At 32.4% G+C, this 15671-nt stretch overlaps 3 protein-coding genes across 4 annotated transcripts; 2 read left to right on the top strand and 1 right to left on the bottom strand.

Annotated features, from left to right (window-relative positions):
• Positions 1 to 1691: 1691 nt before the first annotated feature.
• On the bottom strand, positions 1692 to 3417 carry LOC123198268 (loganic acid O-methyltransferase-like). The gene is made up of 2 exons (XM_044612943.1): positions 2436 to 3417; positions 1692 to 2344 (listed from the first exon to the last, which is right to left on the bottom strand). The coding sequence occupies exons 1-2, from the start codon at positions 2907 to 2909 to the stop codon at positions 2249 to 2251; spliced, it is 570 nt and encodes a 189-aa protein (XP_044468878.1). The 5' UTR covers positions 2910 to 3417; the 3' UTR covers positions 1692 to 2248.
• Positions 3418 to 4186: 769 nt separating this feature from the next.
• LOC123197141 (integrin-linked protein kinase 1-like) lies at positions 4187 to 11383 on the top strand. Of its 2 annotated transcripts, XM_044611297.1 has the most exons (11): positions 4187 to 4591; positions 5550 to 5642; positions 6559 to 6642; positions 7331 to 7425; positions 7535 to 7655; positions 8560 to 8639; positions 8769 to 8831; positions 9802 to 9893; positions 9957 to 10045; positions 10633 to 10730; positions 11125 to 11383. In XM_044611297.1, exons 1-11 carry the CDS (start codon positions 4325 to 4327, stop codon positions 11255 to 11257), a joined length of 1215 nt encoding a protein of 404 aa, XP_044467232.1. In that variant the 5' UTR covers positions 4187 to 4324; the 3' UTR covers positions 11258 to 11383. The 2 variants fall into 2 exon arrangements, with proteins under 2 accessions (XP_044467232.1, XP_044467233.1); XM_044611298.1 differs by lacking the exon at positions 10633 to 10730.
• Positions 11384 to 13855: 2472 nt separating this feature from the next.
• On the top strand, positions 13856 to 14690 carry LOC123198178. Its single transcript, XM_044612826.1, has one exon. It carries the CDS (start codon positions 14059 to 14061, stop codon positions 14563 to 14565), a length of 507 nt encoding a protein of 168 aa, XP_044468761.1. The 5' UTR covers positions 13856 to 14058; the 3' UTR covers positions 14566 to 14690.
• Positions 14691 to 15671: the final 981 nt, after the last annotated feature.

The following is a 15671-nucleotide window of genomic DNA, read 5'->3' on the forward strand; positions in this document are numbered from 1 at the left end:
ATTTAAACCGAATTACACTCTCTAATGATCACATTTCATTGGTAGGCAAATTTTGAATGTGGATCTCATTCGTATTCCGGAGGTTAGTGCCCGAAAATGCCTGTTAATAAATTAATAAATGTCGTTGGGGCTTCAATTTTGGAAAACAGAAGGAATGAGATGCAGTTCTTTAATCATTCCAGTCAGAGATGGCAGTCTGAAATTCTTTACTTGATGCAGAGCTGGAAAGGATGAAGACTGCACACCGCTCTCCTTTATTGGAGGGTATGCCTTCATACTTGTCGTTAAGAGAAAAAAAGGTATCTCCTGTATTAACCGAACTACTTGTATCTCCTGTACTTGAAAAAGGGGAATAACTCTGAAGTAACTCAACTACTTGAACTACTCCATCCCGGCCTTAGAATTCACTGCAGGGCCGGTCCTGTTTAAGGATCAATTCCAGGTACTTGACATCCCGGCTTCCTTCAACCTGCTGTCAAATAATAATGTTACTTTGTGTATAAATAATAATATATAATATTCAATTACAAAGAAATACATAATTATTTATATATAAAATTGTATATATAAAGAATAATATTTTATACATAACTTTATACACATATAATAATATATCATTATATATATATACCCTGGACAACGATGGTACGGTACTTCTTTTATGAAAGCTTGAGCATATATAATATATTAAATAATTATTTAGTTGTTGAGGCGCTTGAGAACGATGAATAAGTTAACCTTGACATTGTTTCTCAAATCAATTAATGATAAATTCTCTGCAATCTTTGTGGTGAATTGGTTTAATATCTGATCTACGAACTCATTTCCGAAATGCTCCTTGATGAGTCACTCATGGGCAGCTCTAATAAGTGACGTATAATATTCCAAGGATTTAGAGACAAGACCCCAGCAAATCACTGAGTTTACCCTCAGCAGTCTTAGATTTAGAGATCTCATTTGGTAAACCAGATAACACAATGACCATCAGCCCTCCGGCCACTAGTTTTGGAGCTCTAGCATTTAAAAAGGGGACTCAATGTCTTTCTTGAACTGGGCTGAATAAGCCTCAGTTACTTCTTTCACAAGTCCTGTGCAATATATACTGGCTTTATTCCATGCAGGAGAATTTCTATCCAAAATCTCTTCTGAAACTTTGGAGAGCCAATGCAATGTGAGGATAAACGAAGAGTGGATCTAGGAAACAAGCGGCTTTGAAACGGACCTGGAACTCTAGCGGCGAAATATTTTTGTGATAGAGCATAGAGGAAGGGTTTTGAAAAGAGTGTTGAATTCATTCTGAAATTGATCATTAAAGTAGGTACCCAAATACAATGACTGGTCTCACTGTAGCAAGATATGTTGTCAACAGATTTCAAATTCATGACCTCGTTATTGCTTGGGTATCCCCAGCTTTATCACTTAATTTTCCGGTTGGAAGGTTTCTGGTTTGCTTTTTCTCTACAGCATCTATAATGTTTTGCATGCAATGAAGGTGTTAGGTCCAGTGGAACATCCAAAATCTCCTATTTGAAATGGTTTGGAAGTATCAAATATCCCCAGGCTTTTTAAGTCAGGCATATGAGCTATGGCTTCATTGATCACCACTTACCAACAACACAAAGGGCTTCACTGCTCCTAAATTCAGACTTTTCAATAGGATTATGTAGTAGTCATTTCCTTTCTCACCGAGCTATAAAAACAGATTTTCTTTATCGCTGCAAACTTTATACAACTAGATCACAGCATATATAGTTGTTACATTTTACTTTCCTGAAATTAGCCAAGACTTCAACAAGATGTTCTACTCTTTTCAATAGAAACATATTAGCTCAAGGACTCCAGAAGATGTTTTTTAATAAATGAGAAGAAAAAGGAAGATTGAGTCATATTTTGGCTGCGCCATTACACATTCAAGCGTTATTACTATAACTTAATCAAACAATTACAACCCAAATAAGAAATCTTGAGCAATTGCTTCTGAACTTTTCTGTCTTTCAATTTAAACTCCTACACTCTTTCAATTTCTAATAAGGTTTATCCTTAAGAAAAATAAATAATCCATATGTTCGCTTGTAGATTGGGTCAATGAGAACAGCAGACGCCTCAATTTTCTGCTTGAATTTTCCGAAAACTTGTTCAACAATCTCTGCTCCAAAATTTGCCCGGATGTTGCTCTTCATGCCTGCTGTCAAATGCATGACCATGATGTTAAGATCAGTGACCTGGTGAGACAATAACTAATCCATCTTCAGATGAAATCGCCATTGTTGCTCTCAATCAAGGAGGCTATCTCATCTGGGATTGAAAGGTTGCAATTGTCCACTTTATCTTCGTCAACTAATCCCTGAAATTAAAGGGAGAAACAACTAAAACTTCAATAAATTTGAATACTGTTTCTACCATGAAGTAAACAAGAATTTTAAAGCAGAATTTACCTGGACGGCTAACTCCATGAGGGCAGATCCCAAGAGGTCAAAAACTGCAATTATAACGCACTTGCAATGGGAATCCGCAACACTTGGGATTAGAAAGAACCATAAGATCTCCAGAGAAACAATTTCCAAGGCCCTGGCATTAAAAAACCACTCTATGTCCTTTCCAAAATGCATTTTGTAAGCTTCCACCACTTCCTTGGCTGAATTTGGATACGAAACTTTCCCTTTATTCCATGCCAGAGATTGTTTATCCACCAGCTCTTTCAGCAGCTTTGAGAGCCACTGAAGCGAGTAAGAGGTGTGAATAAAATCAAAACTGGCCTTCGGAAACAAACGATTGTGAACAGAACCAGACACACCAGTTGCATAGTATTCTTTACTTGAAGGCATGGAAATGAAAAGGGTGTTGAAATTATTGACAACATGATCGTTGAAGAAGACATGAAACTCAGGTAGAGCCTGAATCGATCTCATCAGACTGAAATTTCAACTTCACCGACCGAATCTATGATATTTTGTGCTGCAAAAAAAGTATTAGGCCCAATAACACATCCCAAGTCAGCGATGCTAAATTTTATCCCACAATTTGGTGAAAGAAATATCGTTGTCTCAAGATTTGAGAAGTTTGCCTGTAGGAATAGTACAAACTGTTCATCTAGTTGCTCACCAAGTTTACCTATTTTGAGGATGCAAGTAGGGTCTTATTTGTCGGCCTGGACTTCTCTCAATCTTTCAGTGGGTCTAGTGGGTGACTTGCCTTCTTGGGCTTTAGGGTCAATGTTTTCTTTGAATGGGTTAGGGTGTGGAATTTGGCGTTCCACTGTCATCATTGTTGGGAGTTGCTTCTTCCGTTGCCATCTTGATAGCTTTGATTGCAGCGTTCTTTGGCATCTAATTGAGATCTCTTGACTATTCTAATCTTGGTAGGCATAGAGAATTTCTGGGTGAAGTGATACACCAGGCTCTTGAGTAATGGCTGGCCTATGACGAAATTATAGGCTTAGAAGCAACTGATTACTAGAAAGTATGTTATTATAGTCGTTTAGCGCTTTCTCCCAGAGCAACCGATAGAGTGATCATGCCTCGAGAGATTATGTAATCACTTGTAAAGCCATATAATGACGTGATCATCAGCTTCAGGCCTGCATCCTTATGTCCTATCTTGTAAAAAATGGACGGATAAAAAATGTCCATGACACTCTCATTGTTAATTAGGATTCAATGCACCTTACTGTTGTCAATCTTGATAGTCACAACCAAGCATCATTGTGAAGGTGGTGGACTCACCTAGCATCAACTTATGTGAAACTAATGGGACTAATTTAACTTGGTTGGTCTCTTCTCAGGGTTGTGGATAGAGAGGGGAGGTTTCCACCCAGTTTTTTGAGCATATTTGTTACGGGCAACCTTGGGTAAACCTTTTATTTGTGGTCCTCTAATAATAGTTTTGACCTACACATTCCTCTATATTAGTTTGTTGGCTAGTGAGGTCCTCCATGATATTTTTAAGTGCCCGATATTAATTGGTTATATCTACAGTAAATATTATGTCATAAACAGGAATTATGTTAATAAATCATGTGAACTTTAGACTTCTTTTATCTATTCTGTCTTCTTCAGTTTAAGAAAGGATTTTGCTGACAAAAACCCAAAACTTGTTTTACAGAAAAATAAAATACGAATGTCTTCCTAGTCTTCGAATACGATGATATATATATATATATATATATATATATATATATATGATGTTCGTTAACATCAAACCATGAAGTCATAGACATAACCGCCAATTTTATGCATCCATCTCTACGTATAAATACCTCTCTCTCGATTTTAACAAATGGGTATTTCCCCTGACTCTTTCTTCGTAAAGTTAGAGATTGTCGAGGATGACGAAGACGATGGGTCAGATGGAAGAAGGGTGTTGCTCAGGTGGTTTAGATATGCAAGTGATTGGGAATTTCTTGAGCTTTGCGTCGAGGGGTGACAGAGTTGGGCTGAATCAGATGTTGAGGCAAGGTACTCCTCCTAATGTACAAGACTACGACAAGAGAACCGCCCTCCATCTTGCTGCGAGTGAAGGCCACGCTTCCATTGTTGAGCTTCTTCTCCATTACAAGGCTGATGTCAATCTCATTGATCGATGGCAACGCACTGTAAGCAAATCACCCCCCTTTGGTTTTTCTATACGGTTTCAATTTTAAAAGAGTCCTAATATGATATTAAATTATAATAAAGGCCATAATACAACTACATAATATTTTTAAATTTATTTATTCTATATTGTAGATTAATTCGGAAATGCTTGAGTTTCTATTGGTTTAATAATTTGTCCATTACTAAATTTTATTGGTTTCTTTATATACTTATTGAGCTCAATACATTTGTTTCATGCCATCAAGTACACTTGAAATAAATTAATTGTATATAATTATAAATAAATATTCATATTTTAGTGTATTTTGCATCCAATATATTTGTATTATAATTTTAAATACTATATAATTATTTTTTCTAATCAACATTTTAACCCCCTTGGTTGAGTTTCTTGCAATGTTCCTGCCCTTTCTATCTATGTGGGATGTTTAAATAACAAACCATGTCATTCTTTGGTTAAAGAAGTCCGGACATGTTTAAAATGAGGAGCAATACAAGTCTACACAGACTTACTGAAGATCTATCATAAGCAATTTGTTTAAGTGGATATACAGTTAATAAAAAGGAAACTCTGCACTTTTAAGTTAGCTCCTAACAATTTTCATAACAAATTATTATGTGATTTTTTTGAGATTTTTTTGAAATGAGCATTCAAAAACGGAAGGAATTCACATTTGAGATGGAGTAATTCTAATATATATATTTATACACACACACACATGAGATTATATTTTTTTAGAGATCACAGTATGCAAAGCTTCTGTAGCCATGGTATTGATTCTACATCATACTTTTGCTAGAATGTAGAAAGGGTTTTTTTTTTCCATAATTCATTCTATGGAAGCAAGAGAATGTGATCTTTTCTATTTTTATTTCAGCCCATAATTTTGCAAAGGTTTGATTTGTTAATTTGGAAGTTTACTATCAATTTATTGTCTTTTTGGTTGTACTTTGAAGCCCCTGGCAGATGCAAGACTTTATGGCCACCGAGATATATGCAGGATCCTGGAAGTAAATGGAGGCAAAGACTTTATCAATGATCAACCAATGGTAATTGAACTATTTATTATCTTTTTCATGTTTTTTGTTATAAGAGCTGAAGTATTAACATCCAAACATGAGGATTCCGTGAAGTAAAATATCCTATCATCCTATGGAGTGAACTCAACTCAATAAAAGTTATCTAACTGGGGCTATAAAGATGTTCTTTGAAAGATTGGGCAGCAAGCTCCTCTGTTTTTTTCCTGAATATGTTGACCTGAGTTATCTATTTATTTATCCTTCACCTCTTCTCTTGTAGTCTATAAACAAGAATTGTTACATTGAGTTTTGTAGGTTATTATTTCGAGAAACAAAAAATGTCCATCTTCTTTGCATATAATGTGTAGTATGAACATACTGCTAAGCTAGTAGATATTCAATACGATAATACTTGTTTGGTCTTTCAAAAGGAAAATAAAGAATCTAAGCGACCATAGTGTTAGAAGCACTTACTATGTTGTGTACAAATATTGTTCCATGAGCTGGGTTACACTGGGAGAAGAATGTAGGATATGCAATTATCATATTCTCTTATTTGTATTCTGTTGTACAACAGGCTATGAACTGTAAAATAGAAAATAACACATGGTCTTTCTATGACTTCCTAGTGATGAAACCTCTATATCTGAGGGAAAATGACATGAGTAGGATGAACAGATTTATAATGTAGGGAGATTAGAGTTTCATTTTCCTTAGCATACTGGTTAATGAGTGATGAAATGCATATTTTAACAAAGAAGGTTGGGCATATTGAAATTTTTATATGTAAAATTGTATGACTTGTTGATATCATATTCCTATTCTTTGATGTTAAGTTATGGTTCTTGCGCTAGGACAACTTGTTTTCTCTTTCTTATCACAAGAGAGTGAAATTGGCATTTATTTATCATATCTAATTTGATTTAGTTCTTTGTTATTTCTGTAGACAGTGAGGCATGAGCAAGATTCAGGTGAAGTAAATTTTGACATTATGGAACTTGATACACAACACTCCTCAACAGTTAACCAGGTACACAATAAAAGAGAATGGTTTTTTTGTTAACCTAAAGTTGGTTTAATTGCAGAAGCATGCACAAATTGGTTCTTTACATTTTAAGACGGATTGAAAAAATTTCTTAGTTATAGATATTTGAAAAAAATAGCTTCAAAATCATCTGTGCAGTCCTCTAGAACTTGAGAAGGAGCGGGTGAGCGCCTTAATCCACAAAAAGAAGTTGAGAAGAATTAAAAAGGCAAGTCCAGTTTGTCTTAGGATAGCGTGGCCAGTAGCAAGTCCAGTTTGTCAAGCGTTTCTCTTTCTAGACCACCAATCACTTTTGGTTGCATTAATTAAAAGCTATCACAATGCCAAATCATTTGAAGAATTGGAAATTGATAATTGATCTCTTACACATGCAGAATTTTTAGTATTGGTTTAGATGTCTAGTAAATGTAAGTAGCACGAAAGTTGTCATTGCTTTTTTCCAAGTATGCAATAACATTTCAAGTAACCAAGAAAACTATTCGAAAACCGAACTTGAACTTCATAAAACTTTACCTAACAATCCTCTGAAAAATGCTAGCTTTGTAACTAAGGCCTTATAAGACACATATAGCTCTGAAAACATAATTGTGCTATATGGTGTTTCCTTCCTAAGCTATATCCAATGAATGTCTTTTTTGCATCTAATTCATTAGAGAAATTTTCCTTTTCTTAGGGCGCATGTGGTGAATCTCAGAGGGTCAAGTGGCGTGGAACATGGGTGGTCAAAACCATTATTAAGTGTGACATAGATGATAATCCTGCACAAATGTAAATAAGATTTGACTACGCTGTCTATCTGTGTGGTATCCATTGTCCTTAACAATTTTGTAAAGTCAGTGGTGCCTGATGAAATGTTTCCTTTTCAAGCATATTGCAGGATACTGTCTGCCAAGGTTAACACTTTGTTACAGGAACTCCGACATCCCAATATCTTGCAGTTTCTTGGTTCAATTGTTTGCGGGGAGGAGATAATTCTGATTACAGAATACATGCCAAAAGTATCTCTTAGTATTAATATTTGAATGTTTATTTTATAAATTTGATAGGGTTTATAATTTTTATAGCTGCTAATGGCTTGGTTTTCCTTAAATCTTGGCTTAGAAGCATAACTTGTTTCTCAGGCACATGATATGCTTAACATGAACCTTAGATGTACTGAGCAGAAATAATGAAATATTTCCATGCATGTGGTTTGCGGTTTGAAGCTTTAGTAGAATGCACAAAATTGCAAAAATACCTTGTTTTGTACCTTGTTAGGCTTACAGATATGAATACGGGTAATTATTTTCTGTCTTTTAATATTACGATGGTAAAGTTTGCCATCATAAGCCTTTATGGTTAACTTGTTTCTAGACTGCAAATATCTCTTTGGTGAAAGTCGAAGTCTCTTAAAGCTTGTATTCAGGTCAAATTACATAAAGACACCATTGAGTAAGCGTGTCATTTGCAGCAAGTGAACTATAGTGCTTTCCTGAGAAATGCTAAGTTTCATTTTGAAACAGAGTGGCATCAATTAGAAGAGCCTGCAACTAAGTTACTGAAATCAAACCGTGACATAAATCATTCTGAACTTTATGTCAGCTTTACTTCAGCAAATCAGAAAAGGGGAAGGGGAAACAAATGTAAACAGAATAGTCACATGCAGAACAGAAAAAAAAAATTAATTGGCCTTCCCTTTTGTAGTTGTATGTAAATTCCTAAATGGAAAACCTGTCTATTATAATGCAAAAATGCAAAGAAAATACATTTCAAGGCATAATGTTCTCTACCTTTAATGCAGAGTTATTTATTCTTGTATTTTGTTCTTCTACATGGGGAATGAAAAATGGGGAGGCTATCTTCCATGATCAATCTATCTTATGAAGTTTTGTTTTATCTTATAAAATTATTGCTTGTAATCAGGGAAGCTTGGAATATATCTTGTCCAAGAAAGTTCGACTTGAACTTCATATAGCTTTACGTTATGCACTTGATATTGCTAGGTAATGTACATCACCTTCACTTGTTTTGATTTTCAAATAGTGTAGTTTATGGACCACAGTTGTGGCTCTTTTTTCTCTCCCTATTGAAAATTAATACTAACGCCTCTTTAATTCTAAAAAAATTGGCAGAGGCATGAATTATCTTCACGAGCACAAACCCTCAGCCATAGTTCACTATCATTTGAATACCAAGTAAGTTTTGATGCCAAAGGTTCATAGTTTCTGCAAATTGGACATGGTATCCTATCAAAATGAAGTTCTATGATTTACTTAAGATTCAAATAACTGGATTTGATAGAGCTTGTAAAAATTGAGTTACTATTATTGAACACCCCTGTATGTTAGTTTAACACATTTGGATTTGAGTAGTTTCATTATTCTTCATAGATCTCTCTGCCTTTGGTATTTATAACTTAAATGAGCACGTTGATCAGGATGACCAATGCAGTGACATGATTGCCGTCAAAGAATCCTTAAAATGATTATGGATTGTCTTAATCTTAAAAACTATGAAAAATATGTAATCAATTTAACTTTAGTGTAAAGATAATCACAGCCGGCTGGTTTGATGAACATTGTGCTTAAATCTTATTTCTTTATGTGTTAATTTCTTGGACTTAATGGCTTTTAACCCTAATATCAAAGGAAAATAAATACTTCTCAAAGGCCTTGTGTTCAAATGCCGGAAAATAACCTTGTAATGAGAATGAAAGACATGCAAAATTTGTTTCTCTGTTTTTTTAATTTTTTTTTTGTTTTTTTTTGTTTTTTTTTTTTGCTGAAAGTTACTTTCTGATCCATCCCACTCTTTTGTAAAGCAAAAGTCCAGCTTTTTAAACTTGTTTTAATAACCAATAACAGCCCTGCAAGTGGTTTAAACCAACATCACACAACTTTTTAACAATTACACAACTCAAATAACAAAGTAATTACAGTAGATTAACATTACATCTAGCCTTGCATATGATGATGTATTTTAGAGCTAAATAATTATAGTTTGGCATTTTGTTAGTTCAAGCTTTTGGGACTAACTGTAACTCACCATGTTCTGTAGTGAAGTTTCACCTACTTTCAAGCACGCTGACTTTTTCATTTACTTGAGAATTGTTGTGTACTAACAGTTAATAGTCTTACGAAGTTATTTCATACTTTGTGATTGCAGAAATTTGTTGCAAGATGAAGGTGGCCGCTTGAAGATTGGAGAATACTGGGTTCAAATGTTGTATGAACAAATGCACCCAAATCAAGACAAAAGTATGTATCATTGTTGAACAAATGCTTTCAATTTCAACCTGATGAACATATTTTGTTTTGCAGGCCAAAGAAATGATAATTCTAGCGTTACTAGAAACCCATCTGATGACACCAAGAAAGATATTTGTTCATTTGGCCACATACTTTATCAGGTATTTATTTGGATATGACGTTTCAAATAATTTGGCTTCCATATTTTACATTGAAACTTTTTATTAAAAATTCTCAGGGCACCCGGAAAAAGAAATCTGTGGTCTTCTCTTGCAATGACATGCAGCATTTAGAAAAGTTGCTTAAGTTTTACATATTCGCTATAGATTGATCATTGACATAACTAGCAAAACATTAGCCAATCAACACTCAGCTCCATAAGAATTGTAGTCCTTGAAATCTGCATGATTTACTGTCTAGTGGCATTCTTTTTAGGTCAGCCACTAGTTTTGATCTCATTGAAAAAAATTGTTTACTAATCCGTGAATTTAGTTGCTTGATTGAGACATTCTTCTTGTATAAATTCATGCAAAATGCGTAAGACCTAAATGTTCATTTGCTGGTTAAAGAAGAGCAAGCTGCTTTAATTGAATATGCCTGTGAAGTAAATATCTAAATAAAAAGCTTTTACTGTCTCTTGATTGCCAAAAGTAGCAAAACAGTGAATTTTGGAAACTTTACATATATGAAATTGCAGTTCTCTGTTCTCTTAAAAAAATGTTTGACTTTTAAATTTGAAATGTGATAGATGCTAGAAGGAAATCACGGGCAGACCAACTCAATATCTGAGTTCATACATTTTGAACCAAAATTTCAGCTAAGTCGATGCCCTAAAAGAATTCAAGAGTAAGTGAACATTATTTCAATCCCAAGTCGTCTTAATGGCATGTTACCATTTTCTTGGTTAGCTCTTTTTCATTTCCAACGAAATCTGAAATTGTTTTTCACTCTGTAACACTTGCATTTTTGTTTTGATCACTATGTAGTAATCATTTTTTTGGCAAGAGAGTACTAACAAATTAGCAGATCTTATATTAACTTTATTAAGAGGGGGGATAAACAAGAAAATAGTTGATTAGTGAAAAGGATCTTTAAGTTGCTGCATTATGTGTATGCAAAGTTAGTCTTGTGAAGCCTATTTGGTCCTCATTCTTCTTGACCTGATCGACAATTTCTGCAGTTGTTTTAATGCATATTGTTTTTTTAAGTATTGATGCATTACAACGGTTATCCTCAATAGATTGATTCAGGATTGCACAAGTGAAGATCCATCAAAAAGGCGACCATTTGAGGCTGTCATAGAAATCCTGGAGGAAGTCTCAGCAGAGTTGGGGAAAGCTGCATGTCCTGTCATATGCACACAAAAAATGTAACAAAAGTTCAATCTCACCATATTGTGAGTGAAAGTTACAGTAATATCCTGAACTCGCTTACAACTAGTAAGCTTGAATGTTGAAATTGCTTAATAATAACATAATCGCATACTACTTGTATATCTATTAAGAACTCAGTTCTTATTCAATAAAAATAGAAGATAAAAACACAAAATATATAATAAAATAAAATTATTTCATTAATCAAAAGATTACAAAGATGAATCAAATAATTCAAGGAGTTTGGAACCTTCCATTCTGGGCGGTTTGAAAAGTTTAGGGCTTTCCATTTTCTGGCCATTTGAGACATCAAAAACCTCCCTGAACCAGCCAAAATTGGTTGTCTAAATTACAAAACTCTAATATATTTTTTTCTCTTCTCTCCTTTGGAAACATACACCCTTGTTTATAATAAAATTACCCTATGGATTGAAGATAAGTGTCACAATCCAAGTAGTATCTAGCCTTCCTGAAATTCTTGTTTGAAGAAACTTCTTAATTAGAAGAGGCTGCAGAGACTAGCAATCATTTATAGCTATGAAATGTTTGTTGAAGTTTGTAAATGATGGAGATTTATTTGTAATTAAGTCAATACCTAATATTATGGAAATATTCAACCAAAACTCTAGTGATAGAAACTCTAATTTAGGTTATGCATGGTTGTATGAGTCAAATTTAGCAGGACTAGATCAAGTCATGAGGTAACTTGTGCTGTTATTCTCTAACATTTAACATATCAATAAAATTATGTGTATATATATATATATATTTTAATATACAATTATATATACAAATGAAATTTAATGATTTTAAATTAATTATAATGTCTAATCATTCAAATACATATATACTCAAAAGTATGTACATAAAAGCCAACCCAGTATGATTCCAATAAAAGTAGTACATTAATGCTAAATCTGATAGTTTGTGTCATAAGGTCGTGTTCGTATCATGTCAAAGACTTTCAACTCTAATCTGATTCAAATTAGAATTATGTCAAATTTTTTTAACTTTAACCAAATCCTTAAATATTTAAGTTAACCCGATTCAATCCAAATTGACCTAAAATTATATATTTTTTTCACTCTTCCAAGTGGTTTTGCCGTTTTAATTTCTTTATTAAACTATTTCAATTTACTATTAATAAAGCACACAATATAATATTTTGTTTTGTTTACAAATACTTTAACAATTACATACTAAGACCATTAAAGCATATCAATAATTTGATTAATTAAATCACATTTTTATTACTTAATAATAAAATAAAATATTAAAATAAAAATAAAAATAACTTTTGTAATTACAATTATATAAATATACAAACTAAATATATTTAATATTGTCTTTTAATATTTTTATAATTTATACTAAAAAATTTTATTGGGTTATATTTCACCAAAATTATTTATTTGTGTAAATCTTAATATTATTTATTTAATTTTAAATCATATTTTATTAATTTAAAGTACATTTTATATTAAAAAATTTTAATATTAATATAATATTTTTTATATTATGTCATAACAGATTACCAAACCGTACTGAAATGGTAATTCCAATTAATGCTGCTTTACCAGCGAGGGAGTGCCCTCTAGCATGAATGAGATGTAATCCAATACCCTGATGAGGTGGGAAAGCTGCTTCGTCTGATTAAACAATGAAGAAAATGCCTAAAAATTGAATGCAAGACCGCTTCTTCGAAGTTGGGAGTGACGCAGATGATGACCTGCCCCTTACACTGACACCGTCACCGCAACCGCCACCGCAACGGCCACGGCTACCACCCTAAGTAGTTGCCCCGGAGTTGAAAATTTGTCAAATTTTAATGCCCTAATATAAATATCCCATGAAGGTTGACCATGGTGGCAAGGCTCTCAGAAAAATATATTTTTATTAAATTATTTTGTTTGATTAATAAATAATAAAATATGTATAATATTATAATAATATTATATATAATTTTATACATAAATAATAATATATTATTATATAAAAAAATTAAAAATTTAATTTAATTTAATTTAATTTAATTATATAATGATATATCATTATTTATATATATAATTAATATAATATTATTGATAATATTATATGTATCTATTTTAAATATTATATATTTATTTATATACTCAAAATAAATTTACATAATTTTATTAATAAAATATTATAATAATTTTTTATACAATTGATAATATAATAAATAATATAAGTGATATTTTTATTATCAATTCTATTTTAAATAATAAAAATTATCAAAAATTATAATTTAATCTTTTTTTATTAATTTTTTAAATAAAAATATATTTATTTTATTTAATATAATAAATAATTTTAAATTATTATATTCAAAAATATTAAAATAAAATAATATTATTTCTCAATAATGATTTATAATTAATTATTTTTATAAATAATAATAATAATAATAATTTATATGTGATAATCGACTAGAAAATATCCTGTTGTTTTTTTATCACCGACGCCAAGAGCAGAACAAAGGCCACGTAATTGAAAGAATCTCCAGGCAATCTTACAAAATAATAAAGTAATAATTAATACAATAGTTAGAATTCCAACTGCCTCGGCATTCCGCTTCTTGACACGCGGAGTCAGCAAGGCTCCATTGTCAACTCGACTCCTTCTTCATCCAAGTTGTTCTTTCTTAGAATATTCTTCAGCCTCTCCTTTTCTCGTCTATATATCTTCCTCTCAACCACCCTCCTCCCAGATTAACCATAAGTTAACTTCTTCTTCTTCTTCTTCTTCTTCTCAATTACTTCCTCTTTCTGTAAGTTAACATGGGGAATTACGTTTCTTGCACTCTTTCAAGTCCATTGACCAAGCATTCAACGTCGGTAACCGTGGTGTTTCCAGGAGGAGAAGTCAAACAAATCCTGACGCCGACGAAAGCGGCGGAGCTCATGCTGGAGATGCCCAACTTCTTCCTTGTGAACTCTCAGTCTCTGAAAGTAGGGCGAAGGTTTTCCCCTCTCAGCGCGGATGAAGACCTGGAAGAGAGAAACGTGTACGTTATGTTCCCGATGAAGAGGGTGCACTCAGTGATCACGGCGGGGGACATGGGCCTCTTGTTTATGGCTGCCAAGCGGAGTTCTTCCGGGAAAGGGAGGATTTTGCCGGCGGATCAGTGTGGGGAGGAAATGAATAACAAGAATGATGAAGAGACGGCGGTGCCGAAGCTGAATTTGGATGATGTTGAAGAGTTTTCGAAGCCGGAGTTTTTGCATAGATTGTCCATGTCGAGGTCGAAGAAGCCATTGTTGGAGACAATAGCAGAAGAACGATGATTTATGAATATATACACACACACAATATATAGATATATAGAAATGATTCATGTGGAATTATGGAATTTAAGTCCATTTATAACAAATTAATGTATGATTTTTTAAACAATTACGGTTTGATGAGAGATATTGTGGTTTTTTTTTTTTCTAACGAAGAATCTCATACAAACTGTTTTGTTTATCAATTTTGTTATGTCTTTTTATGCAATTTAATTAAAGTTTGATTCAAATCAAATTAAATTAGAATAAGATAAAACTTATTTTCATGTAAGTTTTGTTCATTTTCAGCTCAGATTTATCAAATATATACGATCACTAGTTTGTGTTCAATTTATTTTTACAATTTAAGAGTTTGTGATTGGGTTATATCTAATTCGAATTTATGTGAACAAACTAAACTTGACTCAATTTCACGCGAGATATTCAGCTAAGTTCCCTAAATAACATTATTTTTTTAATTTTTTGTAGTAACATCAATCGTACATGACTTTTATTTAAGTTTAGGCTTGAGTATATTTTTTCTACTACCCCTTTATCTTGTATATGAGTTAATATTTATGGCGTTTTGTGAATCCTCCTGTTTTAAAATTCTGATGGGATGGGACTGAATGGTCCAAACTGGTTGAATAGTCAACCTTCAACACAGTTTTGAATAGTGTGAAAATTGTTTTTGGAATTAGACTTTACTAACAATTAAAATGGTTGGATTAAATAAAAAAGGGATATTAACTCTTTTTTTTTTTTGCCACAAAATAAGTTTACCTGTATATATATATTATATTTTTTATAACTTAAATATTTTTATTATTTTATATATTAAAATACTTAAACTGTTTTTATCTTCAATCTTATAAAAATTCATATATATATAATTTTATATAAAATATAATTTATTATTATTTAATATTATAATTTTATATTATTATATTATTTAATGTTGTGATTTTATATTGTTATATTGTTTGATAATGTTATAATATGATTAGAGTATTAATAGTTAACGAAAATTTAGGTTTGGATAAAAAAACGAAAAACAAGTTGATGTCATGTGCTTTTAGATCAAAAAACACGTGAAGAACAAGTTTGCGAGGACCCCAACCCTTGCT

This window comes from Mangifera indica, chromosome 15 (assembly GCF_011075055.1).
Source record: "Mangifera indica cultivar Alphonso chromosome 15, CATAS_Mindica_2.1, whole genome shotgun sequence".
NCBI classification, from domain to species: domain Eukaryota; kingdom Viridiplantae; phylum Streptophyta; class Magnoliopsida; order Sapindales; family Anacardiaceae; genus Mangifera; species Mangifera indica.